Source organism: Chelonoidis abingdonii, chromosome 11 (genome assembly GCF_003597395.2).
Source record: "Chelonoidis abingdonii isolate Lonesome George chromosome 11, CheloAbing_2.0, whole genome shotgun sequence".
Classification (NCBI taxonomy): Eukaryota; Metazoa; Chordata; order Testudines; family Testudinidae; genus Chelonoidis; species Chelonoidis abingdonii.
Window position 1 is genome coordinate 28066846 of NC_133779.1, and position 18017 is coordinate 28084862.

Here is an 18017-nt window from a genome sequence, read left to right on the forward strand (position 1 = left end):
GTGTGGACGCTCTAATTCGAATTTATAAATTCGGTTTTATAAATTCGATTTAGATAACTTCGATTTACTTCTGCCGTGTAGACAAGGCCTAAGTCTCTCTCTCTCTCTATATATATACACACACACACATATACACACATTTATAAGCATAACAACTAAAATGTGTTTTATGCTACATATGCTGTGTAACATCTCTGTAAAGGTTATGATCTACTGAATCTATTAATCCTATTTGTATGCATGTATTTTTGTATTTGAAGGTATGAATATTGGCTGCACACTTGTTTGATTTTAAGTAGGCTGCAGTGAAGCAGTTGGTCAATGTAAGGGAGTGGACTCACCCCTGCAGCGCCTCCTGCTGGTCATCCATGGGAATTAGCATCCTGGAGCGCCCCCTGTAGTCTGGTGATCTGCCTTACCGCTGGCCCTCGTATCCTTCCCAGGACCCTGGTGCCCCTTTCTCTGGGTTGCTGTCTCCCTGGCAGTACCCCCATACTCTGGATCTCTCCACCTAGGGGAACCCCCACCCACTAACCCCACCTTGCCTCAGCGTAAGGCTACTGCCAGTCACCATCTAGCCCCACTCCCTGGGGCAGACTGCAGTATACGCCACTCATCACAGGCAAGGGTGGGTTGGACCTGCTGCCTCTCTCTATAGCTGGGCTGCCCCTCTGCAGCCCCGGTACTGGTCTTAGTCCCTCAGCTAGGCTCACAGCCTGGGGCTTTCCTAGGCCAGAGCTCCGCAGCTCCTCTAGTCTTCCCCCAGCACTGCACCATTCCCAGTACCCTGCTCAGCTCCCTAGCAGCTAGGCCCTTCTCTCTCTGCTTGTAGAGAGAGAGTCCTGAGCTTCTAGCTGCCCTGGCCTTCTTATAAGGCCCAGTTAGTCTGTTTGGGGCGTGGCCCCAGCTGCAGACACTTCCCCCAGTCAGCAGGGGCTTTGCTCCCTGCCCCAGCTCCAGCCCTCTCCTGGGCTGTTTCAAGTCCCGCAGGGCAGCAGCAGGTACCCACTCCGCTACAGTCAGCTTCCCTCCTCGCCCTAGCTAAAATGGCTATCTACGTAACCAGGGAGAGGAGGTTGGCCGATGGAGACTCCGGTGACTGTGGGGCTTGTTTCCGGTCCCTGGTCCGTTCACGTATCCGAGCGGCGTTCCTCTGGCTGGCGTCCACTGGCTCCCTTGACACCTTCGAGGAGCAGTGGGCACTGTCCGGGGTTCTCTGCTCGGTGTCCCCGTCAGGCTCCCTTCTTATGACCCTCTGACCACACTCCCGTCCCTGTTCTTTTATTAGTTATCCCCCGTAATCAGTGGGCTTCTGTGGTCCTGTGGGTCCTCCCCTTAGGCTGGGGGGATCCTTTAGCAGTGGGTGGGGTTTGCCCGCCCACTTCCCGGAAAACCCAATAGATACAGTCAGCTTCCCTCCTCGCCCTAGTTAAAATGCTATCTACGTAACCAGGGAGAGGAGGTTGGCCGATGGAGACTCAGGTGACTGTGGGGCTTGTTTCTGCTCCTTGGTCCGTTCACGTATCCGGGCGGAGTTCCTTTGGACGGCGTCCACTGGCTCCCTTGACGCCTTCGAGGAGCAGTGGGTACTGTCCGGGGTTCTCTGCTCAGTGTCCCCGTCAGGCTCCCTTCTTATGACCCTTTGACCGCACTCCTGTCCCTGTTCTCTTATTAGTTGTCCCCCGGAATCAGTTGGGTTCTGTGGTCCTGTAGATCCTGTAGATCCTCCCCTTAGGCTGGGTGGGGGGGATCCTTTAGCAGTGGGCGGGCTTCCGCCCACCCAGTTCCCAGAAACCCAATAGGTACAGTCAGCTTCCACTGGGAACCCAATAGGTACAGTCAGCTTCCTGAGAAAAAAGCTATTCTCAGTAAGTGCCCAGTCAAAAAAACACTTAAGCCACCAATGTCACTTAGAGACACCAATCCACATCCAGGCTTTCCCAGGAATGTGGCTTGGTTGGTAAGGAACTCAGTCATCCATGCACATGTGACTTGCCCAGGTGACTCCAAAACTCCATTTTGTAGGTGGACTTTGCATAGGAGAGAGGAGGGGGTCTCCGCCCAGAGGAGACCCCTCCATTTTGTCTTCAGCTGGCTAAAGAGAAAGCCTCTCCACCCCCAAAGATACCTGAAAGAAACTGGAACAAAGGATAGTGACTGCAAGGGGTGTAAATGATTGCTGGACCCAGACTAAAAGAAGATTAGTCTGTAAAAGGTAGCATTCTGGAACTAGTGAGGATCTTCTGTGTTTAATAAAATTGCTTCTTACTTATTAATTAACCCAGAGTATATATTAATACCTGGGGGGACAAACAGCTGTGCATATCTCTATCAGTGTTATAGAGGGAGAACAATTTATGAGTTTACCCTGTATAAGCTTTATACAGGGTAAAATGGATTTATTTGGGTTTAGACCCCATTGGGAGTTGGGCATCTGAGTGTTATAGATAAGAGCACTTCTGTAAGCTGCTTTCAGTTAAGTCTGCAGCTTTGGGGCAAATAATTAAATAAATATATGAAGCTATACCTATCTCACAGGACTGGAAGAAACCCTGAAAGGTCATTGAGTCCAGCCCCCCTGCCTTCACTAGCAGGACCAAGTACTGATTTTGCCCTAGATCCCTAAGTGGCCCCCTCAAGGTTTGAACTCACAACCCTGGGTTTCGCAGGCCAATGCTCAAACCACTGAGGTATCCCTCTCTCCCTAGGTCTATGTTGGAGGAGATGGGCATGTCTGGCTCAGCAAACCAGGGCACTGGGGTCCCAAACTGATAGGGGCAGAAGTAGTCTTGGCACATCAGGTGGCAGCTCCCAAGGAGGTTTCTGTGATCCAACCCGTCACGTCATTCTCAGAGCATCATCCAACCTGTGCACTGAATAAGGTGGGGATCATGTGGAACACACAATCTGTGGCCATATAATTAAAGACCATATCCCAGTGCACACGCACAAGGAGGTAGAGTTAAGGTTGCACAGGTGACCTTAATACTGGTATTTCCTAACTTATGAGTGTTTGTTTTTGCTTTAATGTAGTTTTTTCCTTCCCTATGTATATAACCAGCACCTTTCCCCCCTTCTTCTAGGCTCTGTGGAAGGCAGCAGACCAAGACCAGATCCTTTGAGGTTTAGTGCTACTCTATGCTCCTCCAAACTATAGACGGCATGTGATAAATAACAAACAACAACACAGGGCTTTTCTGAAGACTGTACAAACATGATATATTATTCTCACAGTCTCCAGGAGGAACTAACACTGCCATTAATTATTATTTGTATAACCATAGCATTCAGGAGCACTAGTCCAGAACCAGGATCCCATGGCACTAGCTGCTTGTAGCACAGTGGTCCCCTGCTCCTGCCCTGAAGGGTTAAAAACAGCCCTGGGAGGGGGCTGCAACTGGAGAAAGCTGCTTTTAGGCTGGGCTGATTGGGGGAAGTGGCTGCAGCTGGGGCCATGCTCCAAACATACTCAGCTGGCCCTATAAAAGCAGAGAAGCCAGAGGCAGACAGGAGTCTTCCTCTGCCTGTAGAGGGAGATAGGTCTGGTTGGAGTTGGAGGGCAGAGGAGCTGGGGAGTTCCTGCCTGGAAAGCCTCAGGCTGCAGCCTAGCATAAGGCCAAGAGGTACTGGGGGTTGCAGGGGGCAGCCCAGGGTAGGCAAAGCAGCAGGTCCAAACCCCTTTGCCTATGATGAGTGGCTGATAATGCAGTCTGCCCCAGTGAACGGGGGCTAGATGGAGACTAGGCAGTAGCCAGAACTGAGGCAAGGTGGGAATAGTGCATGGGAGTTCCCTGGGGAGAGGAGACCCTGAGAAAAAGAGGTTACTGCCAGGGGGCAGCACCCCATGTAAAAGGGCACTGGGTCCAGGGAGGGATCACCAGCCTGAAGAGGGCGCTCCAGAGCTGGAATGAGCTAATTCCTGGAAGAAACCAGCAGGAGGCACCGCAGGGGTGAGTCAACACTGCTATACACATGCACCCCAAAAAGACGGTGCCTGCTATTTTATCACTGGGCAAATGGAGAAAATAATTGATTTGCCCAAGGTGACACAGGACTAGAACCAAGGCGTTCTATCGAGGAAGCTACTGCCTAAGTTCCCTAGATCAAAGGTTCTCAAATTATATCTCAACATGGAGTGTACCTTTCACGTATCTTCTCTCCTGTTCATACTCACATGCCAGCTCCCCAACCCCTGTGACTCAATCACAAACATCCTTGAGGCAATTCCAGCATTCTTTACATGGAGAAGTAATACTGGAAAAACATGTAATCTTCTTTCAGTAGGATTTAGCAGCTAGAAATCAGGAGGAGAAGCCAGCACCCTATGAACAGTTGATTCTATACAGGCCTCTGCCAAGTACAGTTTGGAAACCAGGGCACAGAGTCTGCTAGGCAAGAACCTCATGGTCCACGTGGTTCAGTTTTCCCAACTTGTAAAATGGAGAGAATCAGAATACTACTTTACACTTACACCATGTTGACTGACATGCCAGGGGATTGAATTGGGGACCTTCAGAACTAACAGATCGAGTCTTTACAGCTTGAGCTAAAGAGACAAGCTTGCCTACTGGGGGGCTCAAACAGCTCATATGCTCTGTGGATTGACACAGAGGGGAAGACATAACACTCTCATTGTGCAGTTATAATAGCATTTTTCCATCTGCAGGCCTAAAACCTTTTTGCAAATGTGGTTAAACGTTACTAATCCCATTCAGAGGATCAGATGTGGGCTTGCCATGCACCTAGGGCAGTGATGTGCACCAGTAGGAAGTGAAACACTACTGAATTAGAACAGAAAGATTTCACTTTCAGTTTGCGCTGTTTAAATGATTGCACAGGATTAGGCAGGGAACCAAGACTAAGGCCTAGAGGGTTAATTTGCAATTCGCCTGGGGACACACAGTGATGGAAAGACATGGGCTCAGCTGACTACAGACCTGGAGTCTAGTCCCAGATCTGCCTTGGGCTTAGCCCCTCTTTGCCTGTCATTATCTTGACATGATCTTCTCTTGAGGTGGGTAAAAGCCTCACTAAATAAGCAATGAGTTCACTTGTTGAGCTCACAGTTGCTTTAAGACCAGCTAATGGGAATGGTGGGCACAGAATAAGTGGCTTCCAGCCCTGTATCAACCCCGAGGTCAAGCAGGTATTTTGACGAGAAGGAAAAGAACCCTTTTGCTGTGGTGTTTTAGGCTGGTTGGGAGCAATTGAGAGGACTAGTCATTCACACACACAGTTAAATAACTGCACATACATGCACAGACACACCGGGGTTCACATCCCCACTTAAAACTTAACACACAGCTACAAGCACAGTTCAGAATGCTCTAAACTCAGCCAAGCTCCCCTTAGACCTCAGGGACTATAGATGCCTAGAGAGGCATCTCTTTTTGAGAATTCTTTCCCAACCTCACTCAAGAGATCACAACAATTCTTAAAAATATCAAATTTTCTTCCCTACCCTCTTTAAGCTTAAAAAACAGCTGCATGGTTTTTGATCAAACTAGCTAAGAAGAATTAATTCATGCTGGTATAGAGACCAGAGATAGAAAGTTTCATCCCAAAGACAGTTTCAAAAAGTTCTGAGAATCTGAAAAGGGAAACTGTTTGTTTTAAAGCCTTAATTATAGCAGATGCTACCTGGATAATCTAACATTACATCTATAGTGCTCTGGGCCCAGAAGCAGGCGATAAGGTGCAAGAGAACAAACACATGATATTATACCTGCTTCTAAAGCACAAGCATAAAAACTAATCCAGGACCAACAGTGCATATTCTACAAACACAACAAGGGAAAAAAAACTTTTAAAGGCTTTTGAAGAGGGTTGGGAACGCTGATGAGTGTTAGACCTATGAGGCAGAGTTTGCGTTCTCTGGTTGGCACTTTCTAGATTGTGAAGTGCCAGGCACTACTGGGAGAATGATACAACTGTCTCAGCACATGCTCAAAACTAAAGTCTCTGTGGGCCACACTGGGAACGTCCACTGGCCACATGTTGGCTCCCAGTTGCAGGGCCCAAACTGACAACAGGGGAAACAGACTCACCTTTCAAAGAGGTACCGGATAATAATCAAGAGCAGGGCACAGGGGATGCTGAGCAGGAGGTCTTGAGGCTGAGGGTAATGGATGTCCTCAGATTCCTTCATGTCTTCCCAGGTGATTCCTGGGGGAAGCCAGTACTCGTGCCACCATAACCATTCATTCAAAGAGTGCATCATCCTGGAAGAGAAGGAGACCAGGGTGAGTTTGAGGATATTCTAGCAGACAGCAAACCAGTCAGCACAGGCCAGTGAAGCAGGCAAGGATTACATCAGAGCTGAGCATGCACCTGGCTATGAAAGGAGGAGAGGGGCGGGGACACAACGACACAAGAGATTTGTAATCCACTAGCACATTTTCAATCAGACATTTTGCAAGAACTGGTTACTGGCAGAAGGCCTAAAATGCTGAAATGAAATCAAATGCCTTAAAACTCAGCAGAACAAAGGCTGTCATTATTCCCAGCATGAAGCACCAGCCACTTTATATTTTAACACTGAATCCATGATTCCAAACACGTTTGGAGAGGTTTCCCTCCACCAGGCAGTGAGGTGCCCCATCCCCAATGTCCATCCCACTGCAGTGCCTGCCAATAGAGCTCCTTTTATCTGTATACTTCCTCCCTCCTGGGCCTTTTGATCTCATTTCTTTTCTCATAGAATCATAGTACTGGAAGGGACCTCAAGAAGTCATCTAGTCCAGTCCCCTGCACTCAAGGGAGGACTAAGTATTATCTAGAGTTAGACCATGCCTGACAGGTGTTGTCCACCCTGCTCTTAAAAATCCCCAATGATGGAGATTCCACACCTTCCCTAGGCAATTTGTTCCAGTGCTTAACCACCCTGACAAGTCCTGTGCTTTGGATGATTTTCTTAGTAGTTTTTGAAAAGCCTCATCATGATGTTTTCTTAGCACTCTCATTTTACACACACAATGGAGGTCCCAGTACCAAGACTAATTAAAGCTGCTCTGTGTTTGCCCTTAAAACAGGAAGAAATCTGTTTCGTGCTTTAATGATTAAATTGAATCCCCACATTTGGCACAGGAATTCTTCCAGAAAAGACTGAATTTTCTATACAATTTTAAAGAAAACGATGAAGGCTATTATTCCATACCTCTAGTGCACGTAGAACTGTGTCACCCTCTAGAACAGGGGCCTCAAACACGCGGTCCGCAGGCGGCCCACGAGGTTATTTTCTGCGTCCTCCCCCAGCGTTTACCTAGAGCAGCTCTGGGCCAGCATGCACCAGGGGCAGGGCAGCCCCCGCGCTGCTCTGGGAAGTGGAAAGAACGTGAGGGAAGAGAGGCACTGAGGTGTGGGTTGCTGTTGCTTCAGGCACCACCCCAGCAGCTCCCATTGGCCGCGGTTCCCCGTTCCTGAGCAACGGGAGATGCTGAGGGCGGTGCCTGAAGTAACATCAACATACACCCCTGTGCCTCTCCTCCCCCACATTCCAGCCACTTTCCAGAGCGGCACAGGGACAGGGCAGGCAGGGAGCCTGCCCTGCCCCCGGTGTCTGCTGGACCAGAGCCCGTGCCCCGAGCCCCTCCTGCAATTGAACCCCCTGCCCTGAGCCCCTTGCCGCACTCTGCACCCTGAACCCCTGCTACACCTCTCCTGTACCCCAACCCACTGCCTTGAGCCCCCTGCTGCACCCCACACCCCTCCTGCACCCCAACCCCCTTCCCTGAGTGACCTGCCGCACCCTGCACTCGACCCCCTGCCCCAAACCCCCGTCGCATCCCACACCCCTCTGCACCCCACACCCCAACCCATTGCCCTGAGCCCCCTGCTACACCCCTCCTGCAACCTGATACCCTGCGCTGACCTCCTGCCACACCCCTCACCCCTCCTGCACCCCAACTCCCTAGAGCCCCTGCCACAGCTCACACCCTTCCTGCACCCCCTGGGGGCAGGGAGGGGGCAGAGTTGGAGTGGGGATTTTGGGGAAGGGGTGGGAAGAGGTGGGGCAGGGGCTGGGCCTCATGAAAGGGGTGGAGTGGGGGCAGGGCCGAGGGTGGTGGGGGGTTGGTGTCAGTAATGCGGCCCTCAGGCCAATGTACTAATCCTCATGTGGCTCTAGTGGTCATTTGAGTTTGAGAGCCCTGGGATAGAACATGCATTTCACCTTAGGTGGTACACCTGGTCTAAGTACAGCCAATCAGGGAAGGGGTAGGGAAGCAAGGTACACTCAGATCACTGGAATTACCATGCCCAGCCATACAGCAAACACTGTTTTACAGAAACCCAGGGGAAGGTGGAAGCAACCCAAGCATGAGAAACAGCAGTACAGGACTCCCAACCAGAAAGGACCTAAACCCCAGCCCACTTTCTGCCAGCAGCAGTGCAGAGTAGATCAAGTACCAAAGAGAGATTTGCTTTTAGAGGTAATTTTCACCAGGTGTTTCCTTCTTAGTGCAAGGACATGGCTGATTCTGGAAGTGTGCAGGATCTGACTGTTCCTCTTGGTCTGGAAATGACCATTCAGCTCATTCAACTCCTTGGGCCTGGCCATGACTGTAAAACCAGGATCTTGTTAATTCCAGTCATGACTTTTCTGTTTTTCCTGGAGCATTCATGGCACAGCCCAGTGTGGACTATGAGGGAGGTTGGCTACAAACAGATTAGGCAGACCCTGCCACCATGTGCTCCATCAATAATAATGATGAGTGGGAGGATGGGACTTCTGGTAGCCACAGCCTCTAAGGCAGGAACCACCTTTCAGGGCAAAACTGCTTGATATGCTGTGACTGTATTGGCTCTTTGCATTTGGGTACAGGATTCCTTTATCCAGGTCAAGTGGCAAATAGGGTAATGATGCTGACCATGACAGAGCCCAACTCCCATCATACCCATCTTCACCTCATTGCTAATAACATTATCTGTTCTTGTTGGGAGCCTGTGTACAATGAGGCTACCTCAGCCATCTCCTTGCTCAGGCCGCATGTCAGTGCTTTCTTTTCTGGTCATTATTTTACTCCGATTCTTTGCTGGTTTTTGCCAGCAGGCCTCTAGGACTATTTCCAATGGACCACCCAGTGTGCGGTCCTCCCACACAATGTCTACAGCTCTGCTGGAAAGATTTTGTAGTGGCTGCTGCTGTTTGCAAGCCTACATTAGAGGAGCTGCTGGGCTGTGTACGTACAACACTCAGGAGAGCAGAACCACAGTAGAAATGCTATGTTTTATTGTCTTGCCAGGAATCAAGTATCAGCGGGTAGCCATGTTAGTCTGTATCCACTAAAACAACGAGGAGTCCGTTGGCACCTTAAAGACTAACAGATTTATTTGGGCATAAGCTTTCATGGATAAAAAGCCTCACTTCTTGATGCATCTGAAGAAGTGGGGTTTTTACCCACGAAAGCTTATGCCCAAATAAATCTGTTAGTCTTTAAGGTGCCAACGGACTTCCTGTTGCCTTGCCAGGACACATTCTATCCACGGATTAACCCTCACTATGAGGGATGTTACCCAGCTGGAGAGACATTTCTCTCTGTCCCTAACAGATCTGCAATTCTGTTGCTAGTATGCGCAGCTCAGTAACATCACAGCGCTGAGTTATGGAAGTCAGACTCAACAGGCTTAGAAGGGTGTTCCTTCCAGGAATACCTAGGAGCTCTCTTCACAATGGTAGCAGAGCAAAAGCAGGATGATGCTCTCTCCTCTCAAGACAGGCACATGTCATCCCTATGTCACAGAGCATCTGTCAGGGACTCAAGGGACCTTTGGCTTTTGGAGATCTGTAACTTAACAGGGTGCTCATGTTGGACTTGTCTCTATTCACAGAGGTTGGATACCCTCAGAGGAGTCTGTCTCCAGGTGGCCTAGCTTGAATTGGTGCCTGGACTGGAACAAGCCAGCAATCTCCCTCCACCTTCTCTCCTAGCCTAGGTCTGTGGTGTAAGGAGTGGCCTGAGGGAGGAGAGGAACTAGCACTGAGCCTGCCGCACCAGCCAGCAGCACTCGGTGATGAGGCTGCAGATGATAAAGGGCCTCCTGACCAACGATCTCATTGTGGTCAGGTCTGGTGTTTGCCTCTTGCAGACTGTGTGTGGGGTGCCCAGCACAGGACTGAGCCAGGCTGGCTGCAGGCGTCTTGTGACCTGTGCTCTGGGTGGGCTACATTTCCCAGGGCTGCTTGGGGTGGGGATAAGCACTGGGTGCGATAAGCTGGGGCACTGCAGGGATGAGCCAGGCCCGCCGCACAGGCCCAAGGTGAAATGTGCCTGACGCCAGCACTGTGCTGGCCAGGAGTAAAACTGGTGAGATCTCCCTCCAGAGTGGAGAGCTGGGCAGGTGGCAGGCTGTTTGGGGATGTGGCTCCCATGGCAGGGTTTAGCCCCAGTCTGCTTCCTGCAGGGAAGGCAGGAGGGGGAGAGTGGGGAGCTGCTGCCTGGGTTAGGGCTTTAGAGCATGCAGTGCTGAGCTGGTTTCAGGCAGCAGAGGAGCCCCCCTCTCTGCAACTTCCTGTTGGGGGCGGGGGTGGAGCAAGCAAGGCATCCTGTCACTGCTCGGCTGCACAGCCAGCCTGCTCCCAATGCTAGAGAGACACTGGCTCTAACAGAAAGAAACAAGGAGCTGCCCAGGCAGCCCTGGAGAAGATCGCTGCTCCCGCTCTGCAGTGTCACCCAGGGCCCCCGCACAGTGAGGTTAGGTCACTGCACACAGATGGCTGGTGTGTCAGGAAAAGTGTCGTGCTTCTGCTATGCTGGGCCCTGAATGGGACAGCCCCCTCTGCAGGATGTTACACACCCGAGGGGGGAGCTTCAGGGGAGAACAGGGGCACAAGAAGATGCACATGAGCAATAAAGGTGATGACTAGCAAGAGAAACATCAGACTCCACACCCTGGCTGACCACAGTGAGGTCACTCAGATGCACACAGATACTGTCAAAGGGTGTGGGACCAGGGCAGATGGGGGGGGGGCGGGGGTCAGTTTGCGTGTTTTCTTTCTGGTTTTACTTCATTACAGATATTAGGACTTGACCGTCCCCTTCCACCAGTGAACTAAGAATAAGTGGAACAGTGACATCACAACAGACCAACCCTGAGATGCAGCTATCACAGAACTCAACTGAGAGGGCAGGGAAACCTAGCCAGGCTGAAGATGGTCTGCCAGCAGCAGTTCAGAGACTTGGCCTTTCTTGAGGTTTTGCCTGGTGGAGAAAGGGGCCTGAATGGGTTTACAAACAGAAAAAATATTTTTTCCCCTGGGAGAAATTCAGATTCTCTCTGGCAGACTGTATGGACACTTGGAGCATTAGGAGGAGGTTTGTGACATCACAGGTACCAGGGAAGTGAAACCTGATGAACTGAAAGGATTGAGAATATAATTCAGATAGCTAGCTTTTAACAGCAATCAAATACCTGAACAACAGTAGGGAGAACAGGTTTCCAAGTGAAAGATTCAACAGCCATCCTGTCATAAACAGATGGTTAAGGGTTAATGTCTCTCTTACCTGTAAAGGGTTAAAAAGCTCAGTAAACCTGGCTGACACCTGACCAGAGGACCAATAGGGGGACAAAATACTTTCAAATCTTGGTGGAGGGAAGTCTTCGTTGTGCTTTTTGTTCTGTTCGTTGTTCGCTCTTGGGACTAAGAGGGACCAGACGTGCACACAGGCTCTTCCAATCTTTCTGAATCAGTCTTTCATGTTTCAAAATTGTAAGTAATAGCCAGGCAAGGCGGATTAGTCTTATGTTTGTTTTCTCAACTGGTAAATGTTTCTTTTTGCTGGAAGGATTTTTACCTCTGTTTGCTGTCACCTTTGATTTAAGGCTGGGGGGGGGTGTCCCTCTTGTCTAATGAAATCTGAGACCCTGTAAGCATTTTCCATCTGATTTTACAGAGATGATTTTTACCTTTTCTTTCTTTAATTTAAAAGCTTTCTTTTTAAGAACCTGATTGATTTTTCCTTATTTTAAGATCCAAGGGTTGGGTTCTGAACTCACAGGGATTGGTGGGGGAAAGGAGGGGGTGGCTAATGTCCTCGTTTTAAGATCCCAGGAGTTTGGATCGGTGTGAAGCCTCTCAAGGCAACCCATGGAGGGGAAAGTCTGGGGGGAAAGGTTAATTTCTCGTTTTAAGATCCAAGGTGTTTGGATCTGTGTTCCCCAGGGAAGGTTTTGGGGGAACAGAAAGTGCGCCAGACACTGAATTTCTGGCTGGTGGCAGTGTACCAGATATAAGCTAGTAATTAAGCTTAGAAGTGTTCATGCAGGTCCCCACTTTTTGTATTCTAAAGTTCAAAGTGGGGAAAAAACCTTGACACATCCCCTGCAGTTAAGAGACAACAGAGCTTCCAGGCCACTTGTGTGGGCCCCCCAGCATAACCAGGGAGGAGCAGACTTCCCCAATCCCCAACATTCCTAAACTTAACATTCCTAAATTTAAAAACCAAGCAGAACATGAAAAATAAAAAATGTTCAGGTCTTCTCCATCCACCAGAAACAGCAACAACCAAGGGAAGTAACCCCCACGTTCCCCTTTTCCTTGCAGGTGATGTTTAAACTGGGTGTTTCAATGCAATAGCCTATCATTCTTTGTTCTATTATATACTCTGGGTTTTGTCCCAGGGATCAGTATTCTATTTTTGCTATGATGTTTAGGCCTATCTGGTATCAGTAATTTTACATAAATTTGTTCAGATATTTATCAGGTTAAGTTATTCTGCAGGTATTAAAAACAGCATTTTTTAAAAATGACTCAATAACACAAGTAACTAAGCAGCTCTATTTTCTGCTTGTATAATTGTTTTAAAACCTGTCTCACTCCACTTCCTAACAAAGAGTGAGTGAAAAAGCTGAGTGTGAATGAGGCAGTATCCTCACAGGGGAGGGCAGAGAGGATCCAGTTCAGGATTCAGTCACTAGGCCCTCAGCCAAACACACACACACACTCTCTCTCTCATACTTCTAATGCAAAACATAGATAATTATCTGAAGGTTAAAATTCTGGAGTCATAGAATATCAAGATTGGAAGGGACCTCAGGAGGTCATCTAGTCCAACCTGCTGCTCAGAGCAGGACCAATCCCCAGACAGATTTTTTACCCCAGTTCCCTAAATGGCCCCCTCAAGGACTGAACTCACAATCCTGGGTTTAGCAGGCCAATACTCAAACCACTGAGCTATCCCTCCCCTCAAGATCTCAAGCTCTGAAGGGCCCGTTATGAACATCTAGTCTGCATCACACTGGCTAGAGAATGCCACCCAGTGATTCCAGCATCTTCGAGGCCTTCTTTATATAACAGAAATAGACAGAAAAGGGTACAAAGCAAAGCAACTGCTCTACCCTTTGCAATTCAGATAGAACAAATCCAGGAGTTAGGGAAGCTTGGAAAGCTCAGGCTGATGGCAGTGTCTCTAAAATGACCTTCTGCCACCCAAAGGACAAGGTTACCTTGCTCTTTAAAGAGCCCTCAAAGCCTTACAGAAAATATTCTAGGATTACTGTTATCTGTATTTACTGTATATATTTATTATTCAAGGAACAGAGTCCCATGGTGTAGGCACCGTACACATGTGATAAAAAGACAGTCCCCAAAGACCTTATAGTCTAACAAAAATAAAATAAAATAAAGGGTTAACATCGGGCCAGGGTTTCACAGTTAGGATTTAAAAGTCAGACAGGAAATGCAAAAATGAAGGTTGCAACAGTAACATTAGCCTGGTTATATGATATAAAATTATGAAGAGAAACTGGAATAGAAAGCATGAGGGATGCAGCCTATGGCCGAGGGATGCAGCCTATGGCCAAGGGAGCGCCAAACCTTGCCAGCACTACCAGCTATCTGCTGTGAGAAGCCTCACTGGGACAGAGCTTCTGCTGGTGTAAATTGGCATAGCTCCATTGCAGTAACAGAGCTAGGGAGATTCACAGCAGCTAAAGATCACCCACTGCTACGGTCACTGCGCTGTGCTGCAAGCACTTGCTGGTACTATTCCATTCTATATAGGTTTTCCTACTGCACATATCACCGTCATATCTGAGCACTTGCCTGTCATGCATTAAGCAACGTGCTCACACATCTGTCATGGGTTATTTGTTCTCTCTTCCTCTCCTCGGGGAGAAGCACATGCAGTGGAGGCTCTTGTTTCAGTAGGTTATTTGTTTTGCTTTCTTTAAAATAAATATGCCTGTTGCTCTGTGTTTACGTTAGAGAAGGCCAAATGCAAGACATTCCTTTGACTGGAGTGCAAAGTGAGGTCTGTGATGGTCCATCGTTCCTAGGGGAGCCTTAGATTGCTGAAGGAGCCTTAATTTATGTATTTCCTCACTTTTTTTTTAAGTTACTTGCTCATCTTTGTGGATTAAATGCAAAAAGCTTCTCTCATTTCCTTCTACAGAAAAGGAAAGGAAGTGATAACAATCCTGCTGAACTGCTCCAAGGATTCTACAAACACCGTGTCCTGCAGTAGAGAACAGCTCAGCTGGGCTCCCTGTAGCCTTGCGATGGGACTAGGGAACCAGAATGACAACACCCTCACCAAGCGCCTGTGGCCATGCTTATTTGCATGCTGAGCATCAGAGTTTTCAAAGCACAGCTGTTCTGAGGGCTCTAAGAGAAAGGAAGTGTGGCAGCTAGCTAGAAAGGTTATTTCCCCTCCCTGCTCAAATGGCCAAAGTGTTTGTCCAAATTTCCCTCCCCCCATCCAATATCACTTGTGGCTACATCCCCAAAGGGGAACATTTCAGAAAGATATGAGCATGATGATCTGGAGATGTTTTCATCTGCTCCCAAGCTAACACCAGAGAGAGAGAATGTGTGCGCAAGCACCGGTGTGTACCTGTCTTCATTTATAAACTTCTGTGTGAGGCAAAGGGGGAGAGGAGGAATCAGATGCTTTAGTGAAGAGCTGGACTTCTGCCATCTCTCAACCTAGGGAACTCAATCTAGGATGTACAGTCACCACGCCAAAATCCCAGCCTCCACAGTGAGTGCCCTTGGACCTATGCAGTCATTGAATCTGTGTCTATACTAAACTCTTTCCTTGAGTTCTTCCCTTTACATTGTACTCCAGCAGTGTACACAGCTCAGTGCACTAATTGCCCTCTCTGCTGGGTAAAACAGACGGCTGGGATACCTCGTTCTCATCCCTGACAGAGCAACAGCGGGAACATGTCAGTCTTGCCAATGCCAAAAGTTCAAAAATAATGAGTCAGGCCCCTCCGCCCAGGACCAACTCTAGGCACCAGCAAGCCAAGCTGGGAGGTGGTTGTTTTTTTCACTTGGGGTGGCAAAAAACCTAGAGCCGGCCCTGTCTCCACCATCAGAGTGACATTTCACAAAGGATCTTGCTGCGTTGCCTAGGCTGTCTTCTGACCTCCCACTGCCCATCCCCAGCATGGGAGAGACCAATTTTAGTCTCCCACTGTTCCGAGCACCTGCAGTAGTGATTCTGGTCCCTACTGGAGGAGCTCTCCTGGCTACCTGATGGTGCAGCACTTTCAGCTTCTCCTCACACCCCAAAATCCTCATTAATCTTGTGTCCATCCCCTCCACATCAGCTTGTACCCCAGCCAGCAATTAATTATGCACCCACAGGCCCATCAATCCCCAGGCCTGGTGCTGCAGCAAGGAGGGGGCAGCAGGGAGCAGACTGACCCCCTGGTCACACGAGGGAGTAGCGCTGCCCCGAGCTGATGGGCTCTTCCCACTCCCCCTCATCCCAGCTCTGCTATGGGGTGGAGTCAGCTGCTCCCTCTCCCCTTCCTCTACCCAAAACTTCTCTGGAAAGCGGAAAGGGGAGCTCGGCCTGCCACTGAAAGCAGCCCTGACTGGCTGCTCTTCCCCAGGGGTAGTCAGCCAATCAAAGAGCATTTTCTCCCACACAGGGGCTGCAGCATTTCTTATGGCAAGACTAGGGCCTAAATCCCATTACTAGCCTTGAGATTAGGAGAGCTGGCAACACAAGTGTCATCAAGGTCTTAGCAGTCCGGATCAGACTCCAAGTCAACTCCCTCCCCTTTGGGTGTAACCCAGGCTGCTTCTGCTAGCTTCCTCCATCAGAGAATCCATGTGAACTTGGTTTGCTGGTTCCGAGGGGGTCTTCCGTGCTGACCTGTAGTTATGAGCACTAACAGCATCAGCTAATTGGATAGCAATGTTATTAAAAGGAGCTACACGTCACCTACATAGGACAAAAGCAACGAAGCTCACGGTCAATGCCTCAGTCTAAGTGGTGCTTGGCACCAAGGTCATGGCCTCATTATTATACGTAACGAACTTCGCTCACCGTCTGCACGCTGGGGACAGGCAGCAATGCCTCGTGCTCACAGCATTTTGGGACAGCCAATATTCTTCTCCTTAATGTTTACTTAATAAATAAGCCATGCAAGTCTTGCCAAACAATGCTTAACGCTGGGCTTTATTGCTGTAATAGGGGCATGTCTATTCCATGCTCTGTAAACAGATTGGGCAGAAAATCACAGTGATCCCAGCAGCAATACTAAAAGCTGGGCCTGGGAACTAGACATGGCTAAACCATCTGGGTTCCCTCTTATGTCTCACCAGCTTTAGGGAGACAGGTGCTGGCACGTGGCCTCAGGGAACACATGAGGAGGCTGATCCCCTGTACCTGGTGGAGACTTTAGGGTATATAGGTTTGTCCACAGAAACACACCAGCCAGGGACCAGGGCACCTGTCAAATCCAACCCAGCTGCCTGGCCTGGTTAGATCCTTCATTCTGGTTTCTGTTGCCCCCTACGTTCATGATCCCCTGAGTGAAATTTCCAGCTGCTCCCACCAGCTACTTGACAAAGCATGAAAACCACTCGTTATTGGGATCAATACAGGGGCAACTGAGGGAAACTGAATGGCCTGTGATGTGCAGGAGATCAGACTAGATAAGGCGGCACACGAGCTGACTTGCAGTGGCACTCAACATTTTAATTTAATTTTTAAACTTCTTAAACATTTTAAAAAAACATTTACTTTACATATGACAACCGTTTAGTTTTATATTATAGACTTATAGAAAGAGACCTTCTAAAAACGTTAAGATGTATTACTGGCACATGAAACCTTAAATTAGAGTGAATAAATGAAGACTTGGCACACCACTCCCGAAAGGTTGCCGACCCCTGGACTAGATTATCTAAAGGTCTTTTTTGGCCTTCAACTCTATGAATGTTTGAAAGCTGTTCCAGCACATCCTTACAGTCCTGAACTAATGAGGGGGGCACTGCTGGCTAGTGGTTAAAGCAAGGCACTGAGGAACTGTTTCCTAAGGTTCTAATCCCAGATCTGCCATGTGCTCTCTGTGTAAAACATTTAAACTCTGAGCCATAGTCTGCCCATTTGAAACATGCTCATTAGAGTAATTTTCTTCCCGCAGAGAGGTTGAGGGGCTTAATTCTTTAAGCACCAAGCATATCTTTGCACTGTATACTTAGAATGATTGTGAAATGCTTTGAGTCCCTGATAGAATCATAGAACTAGAAGGGGCCTCAAGAGGTCATCTAGTCCAGTCCCCTGCATTCATGTCAAGTATTATCTAGACCATCCCCGACAGGTGTTTGTCTAACCTGCTCTTAAAAATCCCCAATGATGAGATTCTACAACCTCCCTAGGTAATTTATTCCAGTGCTTAACCACTCTGACAGTTAGGAAGATTTTCCTAATGTCCAGCCAAAACCACCCTTGCTACAATGTAAGCCCATTGCTTCTTGTCCTATCCTCAGAGGTTAAGAAGAACAATTTTTCTCCCTCCTCCTTGTAACAACCTTTTATGTACTTGAAAACTTATCACGTCCCCTCTCACTCTTGTCCAGACTAAACAAACCCATTTTTTTTCAATCTGCCCTCATAGGTCATATTTTCTAGACCTTTAATCACTTTTGTTGCTCTTCTCTGACTTTCTCTAATTTGTCCACATCTTTCCTGAAATGTGGCACCCAGAACTGGACACAATACTCCAGTTGAGGCCTAATCAGCAGAGAGTAGAGCGGAAGAATTACTTCTTGTGTCTTG

The 18017-nt window shown here is 48.6% G+C and overlaps 1 protein-coding gene across 2 annotated transcripts in view; it reads right to left on the reverse strand.

Annotated features, from left to right (window-relative positions):
- Positions 1 to 18017, reverse strand: part of LOC116825777 (ceramide synthase 4-like) — a 145955-nt gene that overhangs the window by 95549 nt on the left and 32389 nt on the right. Inside the window, exon 2 of one of the 2 annotated variants that reach the window (XM_032782033.2) lies at positions 6048 to 6221. In XM_032782033.2, the coding sequence (XP_032637924.1) occupies positions 6048 to 6220 (173 nt within the window). In that variant the 5' untranslated portion in view covers position 6221. Of the gene's footprint in view, positions 1 to 6047; positions 6292 to 18017 lie in introns of those variants that run through there. The other variant, XM_032782032.1, reaches the window with a different exon arrangement.